General features: G+C 39.8%; 1 protein-coding gene across 13 annotated transcripts in view; it reads left to right on the forward strand.

The window, feature by feature from the left end:
* ATP9B (ATPase phospholipid transporting 9B (putative)) overlaps positions 1–26,468 on the forward strand; it is a 308,184-nt gene that overhangs the window by 115,102 nt on the left and 166,614 nt on the right. For all 13 annotated transcript variants that reach the window (XM_031003705.3, XM_031003706.3, XM_063699327.1 and 10 more), the window contains 2 exons: positions 5,487–5,567; positions 19,547–19,622. In XM_031003705.3, coding sequence (XP_030859565.1) covers positions 5,487–5,567; positions 19,547–19,622 — 157 coding nt within the window. The remainder of the gene's footprint in view (positions 1–5,486; positions 5,568–19,546; positions 19,623–26,468) is intronic.

Consider the following 26,468-nt stretch of genomic DNA (forward strand, 5'->3'; position numbering starts at 1 on the left):
CTTTTCTGAAGGGATTATTGGAACGCGTGTGTAGAATCAACAAGAAAGAGAAAGCCCGGTGCAAATGTAAAAGCCCAGCCCAGAGGAAGTAGGTGTTCCAGGAACAGAAGAGAATAAATTCAGATGTCTAATGTACTTGAAGAAATATGAGAGGATGTTACTAACAACCTAAATAAAACAAGCTATGAAAAAGGATCATGTGGAAAATAAGAGCTCTTAGAAATATACATGGTTGCTGAAATTTTAAAAAAGTAAATAAGAGTGGAAAATGAATTGTTCTACATCCCTCAGAATACAGGCCAAGGTTGGGAAATACAAATTGATGGTTACCAGTTTTAGCTCGGCCCTCAGTGCTCCCTGTAATCCTTGTTAGAAGTTATAATCAACTGTGGTTCCTCTTACTGATGACAGTGCTTTCAGACTTTTCCACTCTCCTTTGATTTCTGATCCACCTGTCTTTTTCTTCACCGGTAAGACCAGTTTGTCTTACCTTACATGGAAAAAGCATTCTATCAAACGGAAATTCCTTCAATATCCCATTAATAAATAAAGAACATTACCTCTATTCTCCCATTTTGCTATAATTACAATAAAGAATCCTTCTAAGAATAATTATTTTATAGTTTTCAACTGAGCTTATCAAATTGTGCTTTTTAGAGACCTTGGTAGATGAGTAGTTTCTTCTCTCTTTTTCTAATCTTTCTCTGTTGGTTTCTTTCTGTTATCTCTTAAGGCCTTCAAGTGTACCTTGGCTTCTCAAGTCTTCCTTTAGATCTTTCTTCAATTTTACTGTAATTGAATATTTTTAGAATGCTATTTTATCTCTTGGCTTTTTAGCATTTTTTTTTTTTAGTTTGCAATATTCTGTTAACTAAAATATGCCTTTAACTAGAGTTTTTTAACTAGTTACAGTATGCCTTTAACTAGAGTTTGCAGTATGCCTTTAACTAAAAGTGTATTGTGAAAAGTAAAAATTGTACCATTTCACATAAAATACTAGAATTTTGTCCTTGAGGCCAGGCACGGTGGATCACGCCTGTAATCCCAGCACTTTGGGAGGCTGAGGCAGGTGGATCACAAGGTCAGGAATTCGAGACCAGCCTGACCAACATGGTGAAACCCCATCTCTAATAAAAATATAAAAATCATCCGGGCGTGGTGGTGTGCACCTGTAATCCCAGCTATTGAGGAGACTGAGGCCAGAGAATCGCTTGAACCTGGGAGGCGGAGGTTGCAGTGAGCCGAGATCTTGCCGCTGCACTCCAGCCTGGGTGACAGAGCGAGACTCCATCAAAAAAAAAAAAAAAAAGATAATTTTGTCCTTGAATAGACCTGTTTCCCCCACCCACCCTTTATACTATACAGTCCCCTTGAGCAACACAGGGGTCAAGTGTATCAATCCCCCACGCAGTCAAACATTTATATGTAAACTTTTAACTCCCCCCAAATTTAACTGTTAATAGCCTACTGTTCACTGGAAACCTTGCCGATAACCTAAACAGTTGATTAACACATATTTTGGATGTCATATGTATTATATACTGTGTCCTTACAATAAGGTAAGCTAGAGAAAAGAAATTATTAAGAAAATCATACAGAAGAGAAAATACACTTATATAGTACAGTACTGTATTTTTTGATAGCACAAGTTGACATCACCTGTTTACAAGGTGAACTGTCTGTCTGAAATGGTGGGCAGCCACAGCTGCAGACTTTAATCCACCACACATACTGAGCAGCTCAGTTTTTTCTTGTAGTGTGATGACTTTTGTCTACTTTTTGAGAACATTTCCAGCATCACTAGAAGCACTTCTTATTGGTCCCGTGGTATTATTCAAGGTTCACGCCATGGTATTACGCTAAACACGATGGAAAATATGTGAGCACCATGAGCGAGCACTCGGTACTGTGATGCACAGGGTCCTGGAGCGGAGACGGCTCACACAGAGGCACAGGGTCCTGGAGCGGAGACGGCTCACACAGAGGCACAGGGTCCTGGAGCGGAGACGGCTCACACAGAGGCACAGGGTCCTGGAGCGGAGACGGCTCACACAGAGGCACAGGGTCCTGGAGCGGAGACGGCTCACACAGAGGCACAGGGTCCTGGAGCGGAGACGGCTCACACAGAGGCACAGGGTCCTGGAGCGGAGACGGCTCACACAGAGGCACAGGGTCCTGGAGCGGAGACGGCTCACACAGAGGCACAGGGTCCTGGAGCGGAGACGGCTCACACAGAGGCACAGGGTCCTGGAGCGGAGACGGCTCACACAGATGCACAGGTCCTGGAACGGAGACGGCTCACACAGAGGTCAGTGGTGCCGCACCGCATTTCCAGCAGACCCTTGCACGCACTCCCTGCAGCAGCAGCAGGAGGGGCTGCGACACGATTCCGGGAGCACAGTGTGTACTGCACTTAGTTCTGTGCAGTTAGGGTTTGATACTGCATCTTCAGGATCATTTGCAAGTCACTCGGCTGCAGATGGTGTCATGACCTGTGTGTTTAGGTTTTATTTTAACTTTTTGTGATAGATTTGTGTATATTTTATAGTAGTAAGTGATATAATAGACTATGTCTACATACATTTTATGTTGTCATGTTATACCTAACTTTAAACATTAAAAAAAAAATTCTAGGCTATGTGGTGTGTCTTCAAGGTTTTTCAAATTATCAACAAATCTCCAAAAGTTTTCTAACAGGTTTATTGAAGAAAATTCATGTATAAGTGGACCTGCACAGTTCCAACCCATGTTGTTCAGGAGCTCAGTGTACTTTTTAATATGTAGTATATCTACACATATCATAAACTGTTCCAGACCTTTTTATTTATATATACACACACACGCACATACATATATTTTTGGCACAGAGTTTTGCTCTGTCACCCAGGCTGGAGTGCAGTGGTCTGATCTCGGCTCACTGCAACCTCTGCCTCCCGGGTTCAACCAGTTTTCTCCTGCTTTAGGCTCGTGAGTAGCTGGGACTACAGACGTGCAGCAGCTTGTGTGGTTAATTTTTGTATTTTTAGTAGAGACGGAGTTTCTCCATGAGGGCCAGGCTGCTCTCAAACTCCTGGCCTCATGTGATCCACCTGCCACGGCCTCCCAAAGTGCTGGGATTACAGGCATGAGCCACCGTGCCTGGCCCATTTTATTTATATTTTAAAGGAATTAAGATTAAAAATAGGATTTGGGTTTTTTTAAAATATTTACTTAGATATTTACTACTTTTGTTCCTTACCATTCCTTCTTGAAGATACGAGTTTCTGCCTGATATTGTTTCCCTTAAAGCCTAAAGGACCTCTGCTGATATTCCTCTAGTGGATGTCTGCTGGAATGGAGTTCTCATTTTATTTATCTGACAGTGTCTTTATTTCACCTGTATTCTTAAAGAATATTTTTGCTGGATATTGAATTCTGGCTTGACAAGTCTGCACTCCACACCCTCCACCCCTCACCTTAAATGTTTTGTTCCATTGTCTTCTGACTCCATTATTTATAATGAGAAATCAGTGGTATTTTGATAGTTCTTCTCTTGTGTATAATGTGTTATTTTTCTTTAGGTATTTTTGAGATTTTTTTTATTTTTGGTTTTTAGCAATTTGATTTTGATATTTTTAAATTTTATTTATGTGTTTAGGGGTTTTCTGGGCATCCTGAATCTGTACATTTCTGGCTGACAGTAAATTTGGCATATTTTTAGTCGTTATTTCTTCAAGTAGTTTTTGTTTTTTCATCCTCTCTCTGTCCACTCATTCTGAACCCCAGTTACATGCATGTTAGACTCTGCGATATTCCCTTCATGGTTCTATGACTGTATTCATGTTCAAAATAATTTTTTCCTATGTCTTTTTGAATCATTATCTCTTGACCCGTGTTCAGATTCACCATCGTCTGTAATCTGTTAATCCCATCTAAAGAATTTATTGCAGACATTGCATTTTTTCAATTTTGGAATTTCCATGTGCTTCTCTGTTCTTAAATACACTTTTTCTTTGTTGTGATTTCCTACTTGCTTACTCGTTAGGAGCATGTTTTTCTTTAAGATGTGCTAAAGCTGCTTTGAAATTCTCATTTCTTAATGCTGAAGTTTGATCATCTCAGGGCCAGTCTTCACTGATCATGTTCTTTCTTGAGTATGGACCTTGTGTTTTTGTTTCTTCATATGTTTAGAAATTTGGATCATCTCTTCATTTTTTTAAATGATTCATTGTAGAGAGGCAGGATTCAGGATTCTGTTAGGTTCTCCTGAAGAGTACTGGTTTTTTGTTTGGTTCTGTTTTAACTGGTAGCTAACTTGACTGAAGTCAAACTGTAGACTCTACCTTTCTGGCATTAGGGAGCTGCTGTGGTGTTCTCGGTTCCATTCGTTTAGTGGATATAGTGTAGATAGGTTAGGTGTCAGAATGAGATCATACACAGATTCGGTCCCTTCTGAGGCACTCTCCTTTCTGAGCTTCCATTTCTTTCTCACTTTGCAGCTGCTGTGGTCACCCTAATCTCTCACCTCTGCTTCTTCATGTCTGGGAGGCTGTGAGGTTTCTGTTTGAGTTTTAGCAGCCATGACAGAACTTTATACACTCACATGTACAGAATGGAAATCAAAATTATAGAAATGGCAAACTCTGTGTGTTAACGGGTCATGGGTTGGGGGGCGGGTCACAAGACCACCCGAAATTAGATGGTTTATTAGGAGGACTCCCAGGACTCAGCATATGATCCTCCTCCTGGCTGTGATTTATGACAGCAAAAGCATACAGCAGAGTCAGCAGCGAGAAGAGGCACTGGGGTGGCGTCCAGTGGAGACCAGGCTCAGCCTTGCCTCTGGAGACTTTCTGATTTAACCTTTATGTGTAGCCAATGAATGAAGCAACCTAAACCCTATGTCTTTTCTGCTCTAAAATTAATGGTATGAAAGTAGCTATGATGTGTGTTTCGTGAAAGCTTTCCCTTGTGATTGTATAAGTATGTGTCATGAGCATGTGATTCAGACACACGGGACAAGCATGTCTTCATGGCTGTAAGGAAGGCCACCCTTAGCTTATAGTGATCAGTGCCTGCTTGAATGAAAGCATGTAAACAGATCTAGGAATTTATTAAACTGTTTTATAAAACTTATGAGGAATTGCGATGGTTCCTTAATTCCCCATGAATACTTTGATACCCAGGTGACTTCAAGATATTCCTAAACAGGCTCCACCTCTACCATTGGAGCCCCCTGGACAGGCCCCGGGGCTGCCTGTTTTGAGTGTCTCCTGCATGATTTTGACTCACACCTGCTGTTCAAGAGCACACCCTGTCAAGCTTAAAAATGGTTTCTTTCTTTATCTGACATTCTAATTTATAGTGTTGGCACACAAAAATCTAAGAAAATCAATGATCGCTTTTGGTAAATAATATATGAACAATATTAATCAGCAAATGAGAAATTTCCAAGTAATTTTACTAAACTATAACATTCTAATCGATTCAAATGTTCTGTATTCCAGGACCTTTTTTCTATCAGTGCTTATGTTTATGCTCAGAAACCACAAATGGACATTCACAGTTTCGAAGGCACATTTACCAGGGTAAGTTAAACCTGTTGTTCAATACAAATAGAGTTATTGTGTGAGTTAAAAGTAGCAAACCTTTGAGACAGTAATTCAATCAAGAATAAATTCAAACAGAAGTTTCAAACTAGGAAGGGAAAACCTATATAATGTTTGAAGTTCTTAAGTGTACCCATATTAAATATGTCTTTGGGATACATTTAGTACAGTTTTTGGAATTTTTTTAGCATATTTACTAATAAGATCTTTATCTCCTAAAATATTGTGAATCAGTTAAATGAAGTAATTTATTTTCATTTTGACTGAATAGTTGGTATACTATCATATCCACATCATGTCTAGCTTTTTACTGTCTGAGTTGGGTGGGTCTTTATATGTATGTGAGTCTGTACATGCATGTTATGTTTCTTTATACACATATGTATATTTCATGCCACACACTTTATATTATTATAGAGTTTTGTTAAAGCTGGAAGCACCTTGCCCCTGACTAACAGGGCTTGAGAGACTCAATAACTCTTTATTTTAACAGCTTATAACTGATATTATAAATGCTTTATAGAAAGGGATTTTAGTACATGACTATAAGTTATTTGTAATTGCTGCAGTTATTTTAAAAATAATTTTGTTGGTGAATTCACCTTTATTTCACTCTTGGTCACTTGCAGGGATTGGCAAGCAGTTGTCATCACTTGAAAAAGCATTTACAGAGCTTATATAATGTGACAGTGTGCAGACTATGGGAATGTGAAGCACGGGCACCTGTGAGGTCGTTAAAGTCCCTTGGGGCACTGGGCCTTTTGTAGCTGCCTATTTCCATAGGTGCTGCACACAAGCATGCATAAGATGTTCATGGAGGGACAGAGGAGGAAGCATGACCTGGTGATAAATATCATGGAGTGAATTCTGAAATAAACTCACATCTTTTTTTTTTTTTAAACAAAAGTAGTTACTATGAAAACAACATGTTCTTATTAAAGACAACATATGAGAATAAATGTTACAAAAAGGTACCCTTGGTAAGATAAATGAAAAGGTATTTATGTAACCACTATTAAGAATTTGAAATATTATTTGCTTTCTTCCTTTCCTTTTCTTGCTCTTTCCTCTAATTTATATTGCTCATGACTTTGAAAAGTCGGAAATGTTCGCTAGACAATGTGTGGAAGTACAAGGAAGTCGGAGAGCAAGTGCAGGTTGGCTGAAAAACCTGGTTCAAACGGGAGCGTATGGCTCAGTCTGCAGGTGTGACAAGGGCTGGGGCATATTGGACTAGAAAGGTATCAGTGGCTTGACCGGAAGAAGCCATTGAAGTATCTTTAGCTTAGAAGAGAAATGATAAATACAGATGTTTTAAAAAGATTCATTCATAAGTTCTGATTCCCTTTGGATAACGGTGGCCACTTAACTTTGTTACATACCACACAGCCTTCCAAAATCATACAGGCTAACTGTGAGAGTAGAGAGTTTAATCTGTAGCTCATGTTTAGCAGAAATGTGAGACAGAAAATACTGTGAACTTCAATTTACTGTAAGTGGGGAAAATATCCAAAATAACACAGTTAGCTCCAGAGCCAGGATGGTGCAGCAGAAGGAGATTGTCTTGGGATGCTGATATCATCCAGGTTTTGCACACAGAAGAAAATAATGCATCCTGTGAATGACTTGGGTAAGTAAAGCTTTGGGCCATTGAAGGGACTTGTGGAGAAAGTACAGGTTGGAAGTGATGTTGGGGGAATGTATAGGGGCAAGGGGCACTGGTAAAGAGTTGGTGGCTCTAGGAGGCTTGGTTAGGAAGAAAAAGACAAAGTTGACCTTCCTGAAACATTATAATAACAATCAGAAGAGTCAGCCCACACCATCCCAAAAGGATGCTTTTCATTGAAGACATAGAACTTCATTGTGCCTGTAGAAGAAGGGACTCTTGGACTAAGAAACAAATTCCACCTCCCATCCTTGGAATAGGATTTCCTATTTGTACAGATTCAAGAAAAACAGCTCTTATTATTATGATAGAAGAAGAAACTCATCTTGCTGTCTCGCCCAGGCTAGAGTGCAGTGGTGTGATCATAGCTCATTGCAACCTCAAACTCATAGGCTCACACAGTCCTCCTGCCTCAGCCTTCTAAAGGGTCGGGATCATAGACATGAGAGCCATCGTGCCTGGGCCAATGTAGTTATTAACAGAAGAAAACGTAAGTGGGAAGCAAATTTTCAATTAATAAAAAATTTCCAAAAGCAAGGAAAGAAAAAACCTCAATGCAAAGTAATTCTGTAACAGTGCAACAAGCCTGATTTAAATGTAACTAACCAAACAATGGTATTTAGGAAAGAACACCATAAATCAGACATTTAAAAACGCAAGAATCAAAATGGAATAAATTTCTCAAGAATGTAAGAATAAAAGCTCAAGAATAAAACAGGACAACGTGAATGAGAAGGCTAACTGAACTCAGGAGAACACTGAACGTGAGCATCTGAGAAGGGAGGACCAAATCACAGCGTGCCTGTGGGGGATGCACAGTAAGAGATAGGGAGGTTGTAAAGAAGAGAGTCAAGGAAACGAGATGATCAAAGAGGTGAAAAGGACTAGAAGTTGATGGATGTGGAAGATTGGCAAGAAATACCCAACATGAGAGTCTTGAAACAAAATCATGAAACGGTTTGAAACATTGACAGCTCAAGTATGTGTTATTAAATACAAGGATGTCTGAAGGTACACACTAAAAGGGCCCAGCATGCACGTGAGAAAACTCCAAGACGTGTAGCTGCTGTCATATTTTACATATACAGGGAAAAATCCTTTGATCTCCCTGGGAAAATGACCAGCTCCCCACAGTTGGAAGGGGCCAGGTTGGTGTCAGTGTTCTCAGCATACGGAGCCATACAAGAGCAGCACAGCCTTTCCAGGAGGCTCAGGGGAAGAATGTGTGAGTGGAGTGTTTTGCTCCTTCAAAACTGTCCTGCAAGTGCCAATTCTGTGGAGAGCAGTCTCAAGCATACAGAATTCAGGTGTGTTGTACACATGAGCCTTTTGTGAATAATCTTACAGAGGATTAGCTCTGCCCAGTTGATAGATGACCTGGGTGGAAGTTTTATGGTGAGCACTGAAGATCTAACAGTCGTAAGAATAAAACAGTGGAGGGAAGATGGGTGGAAGATGGTACAGTGTATATGAATTTTCTATGCTTCCTCAAATAATCAGCTGAAAAGCAGGAAGAGGAGGACAAAACAGAAGGAGCTCATTGGTTGCTACGTGGGTGGAAAGGCAGTCAGAGACTTTATTGAAAGCTGACGAGCTCAATAGTAGCTGTCAAAGCAAGGAGAGTAGGATGAAGGCAGGCTACTGGGACAGTGGCAAAATGGTAGTGACTAGAAAATACACACCTGACCAAAAAATAAATTTGGTTTTAAAAATTAGACAACAGTTGATCAATTCATATGGCTAAAGATGCATAGTATGCAGGCTCTTTCACACAGAAAATTAATTGGATCAGAAAGCCTAAAGGGTTAAGGAAAGATATATCAAGCAAATACAAATAAAAAGGAAGCAGGAGTTGCAGTCTTGGTACTTAACAAGAATACCAGTATAGAATCGAGAAAGCATTTAGAATGAGGTGAAGAAAGATGCTATAAGAGAATAAAGTCTGTCATAGGAAACTTTAACATCTACCTGCAGTTCCCAGTGGGTCAGGTGGACAGAAAGGTAGGAGAGGCATAGAAGAGAGAGCTCAGAACATGAGCAGTAAAATATATCATTTTAAATTTTTATTGAACTTTGTTCCCCAGTAATTTTTATTTGAGCATATATAGGGTGTCACCAAAAGTTGAACATACATTTGCTTGTAAAGAAATTTTTATTTCTATAACATAGAACTCATACAGACAATATTCTCTGATCACAATGCAATAAAATTGGTAAGCAGTAACAAAATCAATGAATGAAACGACTTTCTGCCTGTAAATGTAAATACTATATATTAATCAATTTTTGTATCATAGGAGAAATATAAACTGAAATTGGAGAATTTCTATAAAATATTGTTAATGGAGACACTGCATATCAGAATCTGAATCTGTTTGATATGTTTAGAAATAGGAAAATTTATAATCTTTATATATATATAGCAATAAAAATAAAAATGAAAATTAATGAATTAAATAAGTATATGACAAAGTGAACAAAAAGAGTGCAGAGGGAAGGAAGAACATATAAAGGTTAAGGTCATATAACTAAAAAATAGAACCTTAAAACCATTCTGTTAGGGTGGGGATTTCAGAGGCCAGGTAATAAAAGGAGGTAAGTTTTTTAAAAAATACTGTGTGTTAAGTGATACAATATTGATTCAGAGTAAACTGTGATAAGTAAAGGTTGCATATAATAATTCTCAGAGCAACCACTAAAAAAAGAAAGAGGTCAATAGAGGTGATGAAGTTAGATGCTAAAGTGGGATCAACTGGTTTCTTTCCCCTGAAAAAAGACAGGTGCAGGAAACCCAATACCAGATGTGACAAGTAGAAAACAAAGAGCAGCAAAGAGCAAGATGGTTGACTCAGTAATTAAACGTCTCTGCAGTTAAAAGGCAGAGACTGTCAGACTGGAGAAAAACATAGTACCCCCGAATTCATAGAACTAATAGGCAACATAAAATCTACGAGAATGGATTTTTTCCTTCTAATCTATAGAATAAGGACATGTAGTTTATTAAGACTATGGAATATTAAAATAACATTAGGAAGGCACTTTAGCATATTGACAGATATTATTAAATGCAACAGCTACATAATACACATTTTTCAAAATCTCATGGAACAATCCCAACTATAGTTGAATATAAAACAAGTCTTAGTATATTTTTTTAAAATTGCAATTATATATTCACTAATTACAATATGGAATTAGAAATAAATAAAAAATCTTTAAAATCCTCAGGTATTTGGAAATTAAACTCATAAACGTAAGTTTAAAATTAGATAGTTTAAATCCCCAATTAAATGGACATGAGTGTCAAGTTGTATAAAAAAGCAAGATTCAAATATATGGTGCCTATAAGAAAACACATTAAAAACACAGGTAAAAAGTAAAAAATAGATACCGTACCAACACTAATCAAAGCTGGAGTTACTTATAGTAATATCACACAAAGTACATTTCAGAACATAATGAGAAAAGGGTTTATTATGGAGACAAGTAAGCCCTAAACATTTATGCACTAATAACAGAGCTGCAAAATACGGTCATGAGTTGCTTAATAGTAGAGTTACATTCTGAGAAGTAAGTTAGACCATTTCGTCATTGTGCAAACATGATGGAGTGCACTTACACAAACCTAGATTGTGTAGCCTACTACACACCTAGGCTATATGGTGTAGCCTGTTGCTCCTGTACTTCAAACTTGTACAACATGTTACTGTGTTTAATAATGTGGGCAGTTGTAACACAATGATAAGTATCTGTGTATCTAACCATAGAAAAGGTACAGTAAAAAATGCTGTATAAAAGATTAAGAAATGATACACCTGTATAGAGTACTAACGAGAAATGGAGTTTCCAGAACTGGAAGTTGGTCTGGGTGAGTCAATGAGTGAGTGGTGAGTGAATGTGAAGGCCTGGACATGACTGCACACTACTGTTAACTTTTTAAACACTGTACATGTAAGCTACACTCAACCTATTTAAAAATGTTTTTCTTAAATAGTAAATTAATCTCAGCTTCCTATAACTTTAATTTTTTTTTTTTTTGAGACAGAGTCTCACTCTGTTGCCCAGGATGGAGTGCAGTGGCGCAATCTCAGCTCACTGCAACCTCTGCCTCCCAGGTTCAAGTGGCTCTTCTGCCTCAGCCTCCTGAGTAGCTGGGATTAGAGTCACGCACTGCCACGCCCGGCTAATTTTTTGTATTTTTAGTAGAGATGGGGTTTCACCGTGTTGGTCAGGCTGGTCTCGAACTCCTGGCCTCGTGATCCATCTGCCTTGGCCTCCTAAAGTGCTGGGATTACAGGCATGAGCCTGTAAACTCATTTTTACATACCTATAACTTTACACAAAGTAAATTACGCGAAGTAATTTGTGCCCGGCCCTATAACTTTAATTTTTAAAAAATCTTTTTACTCTATTAATAACACTTAGCTTAAAACACAAACACATTGTACACCTGTACAAAAATATTTTCTTTATATACCTAGTCTGTAGTCTTTTTTAGTTTTTAAAAATTTTACTTTTTAAACTTTTTTTTGTTAAAAACAAAGACACAGCTGGGCGTGGTGGCTCACGCCTATAATCCCAGCACTTTGGGAGGCCGAGGCTGGTGGATCACGAGGTCAAGAGATTGAGGAGACCATCCTGGCCCATATGGTGAAACCTCATCTCTACTAAAAATACAAAAATTAGCTGGGCGTGGTGGCACATGCCTGTAGTCCCAGCTATTCAGGAGGCTGAGGCAGGAGAATCACTTGAACCCAGGAGGGTGGAGGTTGCAGTGAGCCGAGATTGTGCCACTGCACTCCAGCCTGGTGACAGAACAAGACTACATCTCAAAAAAAAAAAAAAAAAGAAAAATGCAGACACACACACACACACATTTAGCCTAGGCCTACTCGGATCATCAGTATCACTGTCTCCTCCTACACATTTTGTCCTGCCGGAAGATCTCCACGTGTAATAACAGGCAGCGATTTGTCCCAGGATAACAATGTGTTTTTCTGGCAGAACCCTGGAAGGACCTGCCGGAGGCTGTTTTACAGTTAAGTTTGTCTTTTTATAAGTAGAAGGAGTACACTCTCAAACAGTGATAAAAAGTATAGTAACACATAAACTAGTAACATAGTTGTTTGTTATTTAATGTTATGTACTGTACATAATTGTATGCACTAGACTTTCATGACTGGCGGCCCAGTAGTTTTGTTTTCACCAGCGTCACCACAAACACGTGAGTAATGTCTAATGCTATGACATTCTGATGGCTGCAGCATGACCATGCGGTAGGAATGCTTCATCTCTGTTATACTTTGATGGGGCTACTGTGGTTTGTGCCATCCACCGTCTACTGAAATGTTGTTATGTTGTACACTATTGTACCTGAAGCAGAAACTGTTAGAACTTCAAGGAGAAGCTGACAAATCCATTAGGATAGTTGGAGATTTTAATACCCACTTCTCAATAATTGAACAAATGAGTAGGGAGAAAATAAGTAAGGATATAGTAGAACACTATAGTGTTGAAGAACACTAGTCATGAAGTTGACCGCATTGATAGATACAGGGACTTAAGGCAGCAGGATGGGTAGCTTACCCAGTGCACACAGAACATTTATTAAGGTATGCCAGAAAAAAGTTTAGGAAAAAAAAGGCAACTCATAAAATATGCTGTCTGACCAAGTGGACTTCATTAAGAAATTATAATGAAGGTTTCTTGGAAATTGCCAAATATCAGATAATAAAGGATACATTTCTGAATATCTTGTGAGTAAATGTGTTTATGTCAGAGCAGAGGTGGAGGTGGGAACTGTCAGGGTCAGAGCAGAGGCGGAGGTGGGAACTGTCGGGGTCAGAGCAGAGGTGGAGGTGGGAACTGTCGGGGTCAGAGCAGAGGTGGAGGTGGGAACTGACGGGGTCAGAGCAGAGGTGGAGGTGGGAACTGTTGGGGTCAGAGCAGAGGTGGAGGTGGGAACTGTCGGGGTCAGAGCAGAGGCGGAGGTGGGAACTGTCCGGGTCAGAGCAGAGGCAGAGGTGGGATCCATCCAGTTCAGAGCAGGGGTGGGGGTGGGAACGTTGGGGTCAGAGCAGAAGTAGTCGTGCAGTTGTTTTCATCAGAATAGACTTGGGTGGGGCCCTGAATTTCCAGGCCTCAATGCTCAGTTGCCATCGAGGTTCTAGAGCCTGAGGCTCCCACACCCTTTTAGGAGCTGGTGCTGGCTGTTGCCCTGGCTGCTTTAGGATGGTCGGTTGGCCTCTCAGGTGCAAGTGCCAAGTGTTGAGCACAAACTGAATTTAGGAACGGGAATGGCTTCACCCCATGAGGCACAAGACGTGTGCTGATGGCCTGGTGATGGTGACCACTTGTGGGAGGCTGTGCCACTCAAAGAGAGAAACTTGTGGTTTTCAAGCTAATTGAAGATACATTTACTTTGTGTAAATTACTTCAAGTTCATTCACACAGATAGCCTTTCATTGCCTTTGATGTTTTCTAACAGTTTTTTTCTCATTTTAGATATATCCATTCTGAAATATGAATTATTTTGATGATAGTTCTTGATTTTTCTGTGTATTTTTCAAAAAGGAAGAGAATAAAGACATGATAAATAACTTGTTTATAATGAGAAAATGGAATTCAATTAAATTCAAATTTATCAACTGGGCATTGTTAAGGAGTGGTATCCACTTATCTTCCTTTTTTATAGTGTAATATACATAAGACAAAATATCTTTTGTGTCAGCTTAAATACTTAAATAAGAATTAGAACAAATTGGCTGGGCATGGTGGCTCATGCTTGTAACCCTAGCACTTTGGGAGGCTGAGGTGGGAGTTGAGCCCAGGAGTTCGAGACCAGCCTGGGCAACATTAGGAGATCTAATTTACTTCTTTATTTTTTGAGATGGAGTCTTGCTGTGTTGCCCAGGCTGGAGTGCAGTGGCGTGATCTCGGCTCACTGTAGCCTCTGCCTCCTGGTTCAAGCAATTAATCCTGCCTCAGCCTCCCGAGCAGTTGGGACTACAGGTGTGTGCCACCAAGCCCAGCTAATTTTTGTATTTTTAGTAGAGGCTGGGTTTCACCATATTGGTCTTGAACTCCTGACCTAGTGATCCACCCACCTCGGCCTCCCAAAGTGCTGGGATTACAGGCGTGAGTCACTGTGCCCAGCCCCTGATTTCTGATTAAAAAAAAAAATTTTTTTTTAATTAGCCTAGTGGGGTGGCTCCAGCTGGAGCACGCCTGTAGCCTCAGCTACGTGGGAGGCGGAGGTGGGAGGATTGCTGGAGCCTGCCAGGTTGAGGTGGAGCCTGCCCTGAGCTGTGATTGTACCACTGCACTGCAGCCTGGGTGACAGAGTGAGACCCTGTCCTAAAATACATATATATATATAGGGAATGAGAGAAAATTAATTCAGAGTCCCTGTGGCAGTATACCCAGTATGCATGCTGATGCCTGTGCAGAATCTGATGGAGATGTGGCGCTGTGCTGGTGTCTGCTTCCCCTTTCCTCAGATAATGTGAGAACAACCTAAATTACTGATTGTATAACCTTTTTCATTATGTGAATGATTGATATCGCTAATTTCACTTATTGTTCAAAATCTGTATGTATTGTCTTGGAAGTTTGGAGTTGTAAATTGTAGCCAGTTTTGAAGTATTAGCAGTATTTATAGTCCTTTAACATCACGTTCCCAGTTAGTCATTTTGAGAGTGTATTTTCTGCTGTAATTTCTTTTGCAAACCATAGCACACTTATCATTGTTCATGTTTTCAGCCAAAATACTCTCCTTCAAAAAAGCAAACCTCTGCTGTTTGTTAAGTAGGGTATGCTGTTGAGAGAACAGCATGAAATGGTAACATTTTGCATCCTCCCCCAAGCAGATTTTATCTATTCACACTATAGACCATTAAAGAGAAGGAAAGTGAAATAGAACATTTTAGAGATAATTTATTTTCAGTCTTCCCAGTCTTTATTCTGTGCTTCATGAGACTGGTAAAAAACTATCTTTTGGAATAATTTTCTCCATGTTAGGAAAATGTTTATAGTCAATTATCGCCATTCCAGAACTGAAAGAAAAATGCATAGATACTGTGTTTTCTTCAACATAACATTGTGTTAGAGACAGAAACATTCATATGAAAAAATGGTCATAGAAAAGTAACAGGAAACCAGCTAAAATTTCTAAAACGAAATGATATAGAACCTTTTGTTTACATTTGAGAAACCCTTCTAAAATTTTTATGTTTTTTAATGCCCTTATTCTCTTGGACTTTGACATTAGGAGAAAATATAGTACTAAAAGATTGACATGCATCAATAATTAAACTTTCATATCAAGTGAATCATTAGGAAGAGTTTAAAGGGAATACAATTGTGTGAATTTCTACTGGGGTGGTGAAGTCACGATGGGCATCTTCAGGCAGGAGAACCGGGAGAAGCAGGTACCTGATGCCTCATACAGGTGGAAGGCTTAGAGTAACAGCAGGCAGGAGGCCCTGGAGGAGCAGGTACCTGATGCATCATGGAGGCAGTAGGACGTGGAGGAGCAGGTACCTGATGCATCATGGAGGCAGTAGGACGTGGAGGAGCAGGTACCTGATGAGCGATAGAGGCAGGAAGCTTAGAGTAACAGCAGGCAGGAGGCCCTGGAGGAGCAGGTACCCGATGCTTCTTGGAGGCAGGAGGGCGTAGAGGAGCAGGCACCCAATACTTCGTAGAGGCAGGAGGCCCTGGAGGAGCAAGTACCTGATGCTTCATAAAAGGAGACTCAGAGTTAACCACAGGCAGGTGACTCATTATAGCATCATGCTTGTGGGCACTGCAGTTGAAAGACATCTTGATTCCTGTGGATATTAGAAAAAGAATTTCATGAGTGTTCTTTTGTTTATTGGACAATGTTCATTGCCTATTCTGTGCTAGGTGCTAGGAAGGTAATACCCATAAAATATGGGATTAGAAACATGTCAGTTGCTCTGATACAATAAAATTCTGAATTTATGGTAGATAAAAATTTTATTGCTTCATGTTTTAAAATGATAAATAGGGAATTCAGTATTTGGCTTCTTAGTGCCAACTGTATGCTCAGTTGGCTGTGCCAACGCTGGAACCTCTAGACCCCCAGCAGGTAAAGGATATACCGTGTCAACTGTATCTGGGAAGTAGGAATGAGGATGTCTATCTTTTTTGTTTCTTCAACAGTGTTAGAGGATATATATCTTTTTTTTGTTTCTTCAACAGTGTTAAGCTGAGTTAGACTGTAACACCATTTGTTTGAATGAATCAGAAATTGCCCATTTCAGTGCAATCCTAAATTCAATTACAAAGTAGTCTAATCCATAGAGGCTACTTGCTTTTTCTTTAAAGTTGATATTTTGGTTGTTCTATCAAATCATAAAAGTCATAGGGATAACTCAGTTTTTCTGGATTGTTTATCTTAGCATTGGATAAATTGTATGCCTTTACTCTGAGCAGCTACTTTAGTTATAAACAAAGTAAACAAAAGGCAGTTTCCATCTGGTATTTTCCGTGGAAAAAACAAGAACAGTGTTGGAAAATTAAGTACTTGAATGTTCTTCTGTGTTTTAAAGACCGTAATAGTGGTGTGTTAGCTACTGTGCGGGAGCTTAATTTGATTCCAGTATATTTTGACATTTGTAAACATATTACCATTGGTATGAAACTATATAAAAAATAAAGCAGTTAAAGGTATAAACCACTTTTACAGCCCTCCTCCCTTCCTGATACAAATACTAATATTACTCTTTTGACTCTTCCTTTTAAGTTCTTTTCCCCTGTAAACATGCAAATTTATATTGGGATAATATAATTCTCAGGTTTTCCACTTAAAAATATATATCCTTAATATTTTGCATATGAATACAGGTTAATTATCAGATTTTTATATGTTGTAACTGCTAAGTTCAGGAAAGCATGCAACATGTTGTACTTGATAAAGTGGAATTAATTGAAGGAAGTAATTCCTAAGGGACTGTAGAGTTAAAGGTATTTGTGTATCTGCAGAAATAGTAATTGGTCCATGCTGGAGTCAGCACATACTGTAGACAGATTGTTTCCATCCAGGCTGTGTCTGCAGGGCGCCTGCTCCTTAAGACCATTGATATCACTGAGAAGACCTCTTTGTGTCCTTTGTTGTGGCTGGCATTGCACTTGTGCCTACTGAGATCTTATTGTAGATGACGTAACCAAGGTACTGTTTATTTAAATGCCAGTGTATATTTTTGAAATGATTTTTTTTTTCAAAGAAACAGCACTCCAGCTGTGTTGTAAACAATTCCCAGCATCATAGCCTTCGTTCTCCCAAAGGCTCAGACACTAAGGTCAATCTTCAGGTCAGGTGGTCGCCTTCTTGTGAAGGGACATGGTGGAAGGTTCATGATCCCCAGGGCCCTGAGAGTCTGACCCTGAGCTGCATCTGCATTGCAGGATGCTTCCTAACTACTGGGCTTGCTATTTTGGGCATACAAGGCAACTGGAGGCCAAACGCCTTCCTCAAATTGAATGTAATTGAAAATACTTTAGTTACTAAATAATTGCCATATTAGGGGAAATATTTCGGAAACTGTTAGGATTGGTTTAGATTCTGTGCTTCACAAATAAACAAATCAAGTATATGAGAGAATCAGATATCTAGCAAATATCTTCCAAGTAATGAGCAAAATGGCCAACAAATATCTAGCAAATATCTCCCAAGTAATGAGCAAAATGGCCAAAATTACATCATCTGAAAGTGGTTTGATAAGTAACTAGAAGGAAAACACCAGTTGCATAAACGTATTTTGTACATGCAGATTATTTTGGAAAATATGTTTTCAATTTCTTTCCTTTTCAAATTTGATTTCTTTTTTTTCCTTAAGGTATATCCTGATAGCAAATTATCATTTCATAACAAAATACAGTTTGTGGAGGGGGCATTATTTTACGGGAGACGCCCAACAGTCAGGACAGTGTGTGGCTTTTACCCTATCCAGACGTCGAGGTCACTGCCTCCCACACGGGATGTCTTCCCTGTGTTACTTCTAGATGCAGGGCTGTGGATGCATTCCTTTATTCTAGTAAGGCTTCCATTACCGAAATGTAGGCCATGACTTTACATTAAGATGAAAAATTCCCAGATTTTAAATTGTAATTTTCTTCTCTGAATATGAACATTGAAAGTGTAAATGTAAAACTAGACTGTACGTATTGCTGTTGTGATACTGATGTGTGGCCATATTGGTTTGCTATCTGTTAAGGTAGTTAGCATCATATAACGTACTTGAATTTTGTTTAAGAATATTTCGTGTAATAACAGCATACTTTTTTTTTTTTTTCTTTGAGACAGAGTCTCCCTCTGTCACCCAGGCTGGAGTGAAGTGGCGTGATCTTGGCTCACTGCAAGCTCTGCCTCCCGGGTTCACGCCATTCTCCTGCCTCACCCTCCCAAGCAGCTGGGACTACAGGTGCCCGCCACCATGCCCAGCTAATTTTTTGTATTTTTAGTAAAGATGGGGTTTCACCGTGTTAACCAGGATGGTCTCGATCTCCTGACCTCATGATCCACCCACCTCAGCCTCCCAAAGTGCTGGGATTACAGGTGTGAGCTACCGCGCCCGGACAATAATAGCATACTTTTAAAGAGGAATTTAAGAGAAATACATTTTTAAAATATATGTTTATTTTTTAACAATATTCACAGAAGCATTTTCTCTCTCGTGAATACATGCACACTTAAAAAGTATTGCCCTTGTCCTTCACAAGAGATAGAGAGAGGAAATTATGCTATGCATGCAAAAGAAATGTTGAAGAGTTGACTTGTGGTTATTTCTGTGCTAATATTTTCTACTTTTTCAGGAGTGTTGTTAAATGATGTGTTAAAGATGTAGTTGAATACGCTAGGCATGCTGGATGCACCTGTAAACCTAGCTACTTGGGAGTCTGAGATGGGACGATTGCTTGAGCCCAGGAATTTGAGACCAGCCTGGGCAACATAATAACACCTCATAAGTAAATAAATAAATAAATAAATATTAGAAGATATAGTACTTTCATGAAAATTTAGAATTATTTCATTTGTGTATTAATGTTAAGCATTGCAAGCAATTAATTGATTACAGGAGTTCTTTGAACTTGTACTTTCAATTTTTTATAGTCCCTTTTTTCTAACGTCTGTTTTGCAGTGCCTTTGCATTGCTGTTCACTTGGATTGAGCTTGTGGACCTGTTTCTAATACTGAGGTTATCTAAGGTATGAATAATGAACAGTCACTCATTTGACAGTTTTGTTTTCTTTTTGTCTCCCTGCACAGGAAGACAGTGACCCGCCCATTCATGAAAGTCTCAGCATAGAAAATACATTGTGGGCAAGCACCATTGTTGCATCAGGTAAGGAAAACATTCTCCTCTGAGTGTGATTGCTCCCGGATAGATGATGCTTTGTTTGGTCCAGGGACTCCAAACAAGTGTTTCTCACAGTGCCCTGAAATATTTAGGGACCTTGCTAAACGCAGACTCCAGCTCAGTGGGTCTGAGACAGTCCTGGGAGCTTGTGGTGAGGCTTGTGCTGCTCCTCAGACACTGCACGTGGTTCACAAGGCCCGAGACAGGGAGAGGTGCTGCAGCCTTCGTTCAGGAGTACAGGGATATTCTGTTCGTCTTTGACCTGTTTCTTGACAAACTTGTCAGTGTTCCTTAATGAGAGGCGCCACAGAAGAGCTTGGGAAGCCAGTGGTGATTTTAGCGCTTCTCAGTCATCCGACAAGGGTTGGCAGGAGGAGAGTGTGGCTGAAGTGACTGTGGAACGGAAAAGTATTAGAAGAGGCTAGGCGTGCTGTGAGAGGTAGACGATGTCAGATGATTACCATGTTATCAGATATTAGTTGACATTGATGATGATGTTTGGAAGGAAGCTGATGAGAAATTAGGTGATGCTGAGGTTTGATGCCAGGGAGGAAGTTTAGCAGGAATGGGTTGGTATCGATGCTGGTGCCAGTAATGGGGCTTAGCAGCAGGGAGCTCTGGAAGAGAGTGCCCGAAAGGTGATGGCAGCCTGGAATGAGAGGCTAGATTGTTGGAGCTGTGTCTTCTCGGTGCTGCCCAGTGCTGGGTGCCCTTCTCTCCTGGATGCCACTCACTCCCCCATGCATGTGCACGGAGCACCTGTTCTACACCAGGCACGGTGATTCGGTCTGGGGCAAGGCGGTTCCATATCCTGTCCTCAGGGAGCTTATGGCTTTGTGGACAGAGATTAAGCAAGTGTTCTAGATGATGTTGCTGTGCTAAGTATCACCAATACGTACAGAGAGTGCTGTGGACGGTTTGTCATTAAAGAAGCTTAGAGGCTGGGCGCGGGGGCTCACGCCTGGAATCCCAGCACTGTGGGAGGCCGAGGCGGGCGGATCACAAGGTCAGGAGATGGAGACCATCCTGGCTAACACCGTGAAACCCCGTCTCTACTAAAAATACAAAAAATTAGCCGGGCGTGGTGGCGTGCGCCTCTAGTCCCAGCTACTCTGGAGGCTGAGGCAGGAGAATGGCGTGAACCCAGGAGCTGGAGCTTGCAGTGAGCCAAGATCACGCCTCTGCACTTTAGCCTAGGCAACAGAGCGAGACGCCATCTCAAAAAAAGAAAAATGAAGTTTATATAGACCAGGTCTAGGAGCAGCTTTTCTGAAAAAGAAACATTTAACTTGGATTTAAAGAATATGCAGATGTGGCAGGATGAGGCAGGCGGCAGGAACAGTGTGAGGAGCATTCCTGCTAGCAGCCTAGTACTGAGAGACAGTACCTTGAAAAAAAGGATCCAAGGGCCAGTGTGCTAGGCCCATGGAGAAGGCAGGTGTCACACAACAGGGCAGCTTTGTGTGCTTGTGTTTAACTGTTGGCCTGTAGTATGCAAAACTATACAACGAACTCCAGGAGGAGGACACAGGTTAGCTTTTTGGATGATAGAATTTGAAAGAGAATTCATCTTACCCTAGTGTTTTGTGTCTTTAAAAAATGCTTGATGGGTATATGACAGTTTTAATAGGTGACAATTTTTGTGGGTGTTTGATGATATTATTTATATATAAATTACATCTATATATATAATTGTTACATATAAATGTGTGTGTGTGTGTATATATATATATATATATATATATATATAAAAACATACGTATATAAATTCCTTAACATACAAAGAGAGAGAACAAGGACAGTTTTCCATGAAGAGACTTCAGAGGTGAACAGGACAGTTTCTGGGCTCTGTAGGCCTCGAGAGGGACCTCACGCCAGGAGGACTCTTCTGGGGTGGACACGTGGGCCCTGAGCTCTGTAAGGGTCTTCACACCATGGGCAGGCACATTTAGCCAGGGAAACCTGCCCTGCAGCCTTCTTCATGCTGCTGCCTTGGCATTGCTGAGAGGCATGAGTGTTGCCAGCCTCTCCGCCAGGTGGTGAGTGTGGTCATTGCTGGCCTGGCCTCACGCTGAATGGCTGCACTCAGGAGGTGTGTTCCCCCTGCCAGTTACCATAGAGCCAGGCTGCACAGGGACCAGAATGGAGTCCAGCTGTGCATTCCCTGAAAGCCAGTGTTCTTGAGTGCTCGGCCTTCAGTAGTTACACGAAAGCATTTATGATACAGGACTCAGAAGCTGACACATGGGGAGAAGGCTTACACTTTCCATGTGTAGTTATTGCAGCCTGTTTCTTCCATCTCACTGATATTTGTTATTCTTAATTAAGAATCATTCGTGAAGATAGTAATGCTTCCCTTTTTAAAATAAATTTCATCTTTTTTTCCTGGTGCTGCATAAACATATATTAAGTGTTGTTACTGATCCCTAGTACTGTTCATTTGTGGCCCTTCTCCTGAGGGAGACTAAAGCTGCTTGAGCTAAAGGCTTTTGAGACATCCCATACAGTTCCCTGAACAAAGTTTTCTCTCCTGACCTCAGTTCTCTTGATGACCTTGGCAAGTGGGCCCGACTAGTTGGACAGTAATGAGGCATCGTAACATGCTGGCCCCATCCTGTCCACTCTGTTCTCTTTGCCGTCTAGCATTCAGTGTTGTGTCTTCCTAGTGGGCGTGAAGACGGCTTTAAAACCATCCACTCGAGAAGCTTAATTAAGGTACCTTTAGTGTTAATTTGTATTCGAACATCTTTAAATGTAAGCTTTAATTTCAGCTCTTTTAGTACATACATATCTTTATTTAAAAGCCTTGTTAATGTGAACAGTTACCACATTCTATATACCACACTGCTATATCCTAAGGAATCTTTGAAACATTTTAAGATTTCCAGAGTAACCTAGGCACTCTTGTATTCTCTGTAATTGATTACAAGTTGAGAATTCCTTTTACTCTTATACTTTAAAAGTCAAATCTCAGTTGAATTCAAGTTGACTCTGGAGGGGAAGTGAACTCAGTGCTTCCTCCCCGTCCCTAGAGTTCTGAATGCATGGGAACCAGGACTCAGGTTAGACACAGACAGGCAGATGCAGCAGACGAGAGGTGAGCCAAGGCAGGACACAGAGAGCCTGCTGTGCTGCCGGAGGTTTCACTTCCCATGTGGATCCAGAAAACTTGTTCTCTAAAATGCAGAACTGGGTCCTGGAGAACCGTCGTGTTTATTATACTGATGAGCGTACAAAGGAGTGTTCCTGATACTCAGCTGTCACAAAACTGGAAGGAACGCTGGGCTGTCTAAGGCAAGGTTGGCAAAAGTGTGACGGGGCTGTCAGAGGGCAATCCCTGGCCATGTGGACCCACACCTGGGTGCAGGTCTCCTTGTCACTCAGTGGGCCAGCTGTGTGGTGTCTAGACCTGGGTGAGGGTCTTCTGTGTCTCTGTGTCTCAGCCATGTGGACTCTAGACCTGGGTGCGGGTCACCTGTGTCTCTGTGTCCTGGCTGTGTGGACTCTAGACCTTGGTTGGGGGTCTCCTTTATAGTCTGTGCGCCAGTTTTGATCTAGGTTGTTTACATCCTGGGGCTCAGTTCACGGTCTTCATCAGTTTTCCTGCACTTGGTGCGTGGTTGGAGTTGTACGTGCAGTGCTCAGTGTCTGCCTTGCTATCATCGGGTCCAGCCCGGGAGCGCCTGCCCCAGGGAGCAGTGCACACTGGGGTTCTGTGGAAATTGGCTCCTGGAGGGCATCTGCGAGTTGGAGTGTGTTCCAGAGGCTGGTGTATGTGGCCCTGCCTGCTTTTGCTAACGGTATCTAGCAGGTTTTAGGTGTATAATTGAGAGTCAACAAATACGTTGATTTGTTAATACCTCTGTCTCTCATTAGACACATATGAAATACATATTTACTTTTAGTAAGCATTTCACATCATTTTGATTTTATAGCTTAAGGCCGTTAATTGTTTTGTTAAAGTGGTCTAGGTTTTATATTTTGTGTTTTTAAATAATTTTCTGTGAATCATCTTAATTAATTTGAATTTGTGAGGATTGGTTATCTGCAAATTAAACGTATCAGTGGTTAGAAATAGCAACTAAAAGTATTGCAATAGGCCTATCATTTGAAATATTGAGTGGACTACTTGAAGTGCTGGATTATGATTTCTGGTATAAACTAGAAATGTTTAAATAAAGGAGAGTATCTTTTTCTACAAAATTTGACCTTGTTAGCATTCTTTGTCTTGCTTTGCAACATGGAAGTTGTTTGCTTAAAATACAACTGTAGTCAATTAGAAGGTGGTATAATTTTGCATGAAATTTTCTATATAGCCCGTAGCAAGGAAGGCACATAGTAACTAACAGAGTAGTTATTATCCCACTCACATGAAATTGTGATTGAACAGAAGTTGGACATGATAGGGTTGGACTATAGAATGACTTGCAGACCATCCACATAGTAGCCTCTTTGAAGTAGGCTAAGTCTCGAGGGCCCTAGTCATGGGGTCTGTGGAGTGTAGGAGTAAATGTGGTCATATTTTATGCCTCCCTTTTTGGACCCAAAGCTTCTGAATATTTAATATTAATTTTTACCTGTAGTCAATTTGAAGTGTGCAGTTATGGATCAGGCAAATGTAATCACTGGCTTTGAAGATTAAGTGCTCCTAAATCTTTTAAAATGTTTTCTCAGGATAAATGAAGTTAAATTTTTGATTTAATGATGAATACTGGACCACCATCATTTTTAGGGTCCTGTTAAGAACTGGTTTGTTGTTGTGGTTGTGGTTTAAATCTACCAACATGGTCCTGAACTCAGGTCTTTCTGATGTAGAAGTTTGTCCAGTTGGAGCCCGTTGTGAGGGAGGTGGATCTTGATTTTACACTGAAAATATGGGTTAAAGTTTTGGAATTCTTCTGTTTAAGTATTTCATTGACTGAGAAATCTTTGTGACATTTATATTTGTCACACTCAGTCTCCTGTTATACGACACAAAATGAGTTTGTCATACTTTGTTGCCCTCTTATGTCTCATTTCGCAATCCACAGTTAACCCCTTTCCTCTGTTTTGCCTTGTATACTCAGGTTTTACTCAGTCTTTTAGCCTATTGTACTTCATAAGTACATACCCTTTGTGAAAGAGAATGGAAAATGTCCCAAATATTTCTGCACTGATTCTAGTTACGTTAGATATTAAAAAGCATGACACTCAGAAAAATTCATTTAATCTAATTCTAGTAAGTGTTGATTTTTCATGAGAATCAAGTGAGAGAATACTTACGAGAGCCTTTAGCAAACTTTAACAGATTATACAAATATTGTACCAGGACCTCTGTTAAAAATGTGTAACATATGCCTTGTCATATATCACATTGAATTGAGGTACTGTGCATTGTAAGGCCACTCTAGAGTCCACTTTGCTCATCAATCAACCTGCTTTCAGCTCAAGGGTTTCTAGCTTGATTAATTCTTGCAAAGACTTTTCTGAGATTTGCTCATTCTGCTAATGTTAAAAAATAAGTTAATTTTGCAGTTTGCCGTCTTACATCATTGTGATAATTTAACATTAGTGGGATGTTTATATTTTGATTTAAACTAGATTGGCAAAACAGAAAATACTGATCAGATGATATTTAATATTTAGCTTCACTGATGTGAAGTAATTCTATGATCTCCTTTTGAAAGCTTTTTATAGTATTGTATTATTATATATTTAATATTTCTCTGCATAGTAAGTGTAGTCATCTAATCTCAGAAGTTTATGTGGATAATAGTAATAAAGATGGCATTTGTGCATCGGGGAGCTTATATTCTAAGTGTGAGCTGGCCTTGCCTTTCATGAACTTTTACAAACTGAAGCCTCACACTTTCTCAGTGACACTCAATTAAAAGAGAAATATATATAATCTCCACACATATCCCTGCTGGGGAATACTTCACATCTTCCACCTTCCTGGATTTTCTAGAGAGGAAGGTGTTAGCCATGTGATATGTATAATATGTAACATATCAAGGTTCATGAAAAGCCGGGAGTTCATATCAATCATCTTTACTTCAAAGAGCCTGTCTTATGATGCTCTGCATTTTATATGTTAAGTTAATGTGACATCAGAGTTTTCATATAATTATTATAGTTAATTCTGTAATGGTTGGTAATTGCACATTATGTGTATATACTTTCTCACCTTAATTGTGTTTCTCACCTTCAAAATTTACAAAAAATTAAGGATGAAAATTAGGAATATAAATTATATATGGCTGTAGTTTCAGAAAGAGACTTCCATGGTTTTTAATACTGACATTCTAGAGATAAGTGCCCTTTAGCCTTTGCAATCTATCGGTCATACCAAGGATATTTTATTATTCTTTTCTCTTAAATTTAAAAATTATTGTATCTTTTTGACATGTGTAAAAGAGAGTAATAGCTTCTAAATGCAAAGTCAAATATTGTTTTTTATAATATTTCTATTATTTTAATTGTACACATTTTGAAATATTAGCAAGGGCTGTCACTGATATTTAGTAATACTTTGATCTTTACAGTGGAAATACACTAAAAGAAAGTGGTTCAACTGGTACCATCTTTATTTGAAGGTCAAAGGACAAGTTGATCAGTTAAGAATATAGCCTCTTAATTGACCTTCAGTGATAGAACCACCATTTTAGTAGACAGTAGTGAAAGGCCATTGTCATTATCTCTATTGTCAGTGAAAAGAATATTAGTATGTTTCCTAATGTTATATGTGGGTACATTTGTATTGCTTAACAAATCATTTGACTTTTTCAAAGTCCATTTTTAAAGTTGAGATTAGATTTTCTTGAATTAGCCAAATTAAATCCACTGTTGGAT

Source organism: Gorilla gorilla, chromosome 17, assembly GCF_029281585.2.
Source record: "Gorilla gorilla gorilla isolate KB3781 chromosome 17, NHGRI_mGorGor1-v2.1_pri, whole genome shotgun sequence".
NCBI classification, from domain to species: Eukaryota; Metazoa; Chordata; class Mammalia; order Primates; family Hominidae; genus Gorilla; species Gorilla gorilla.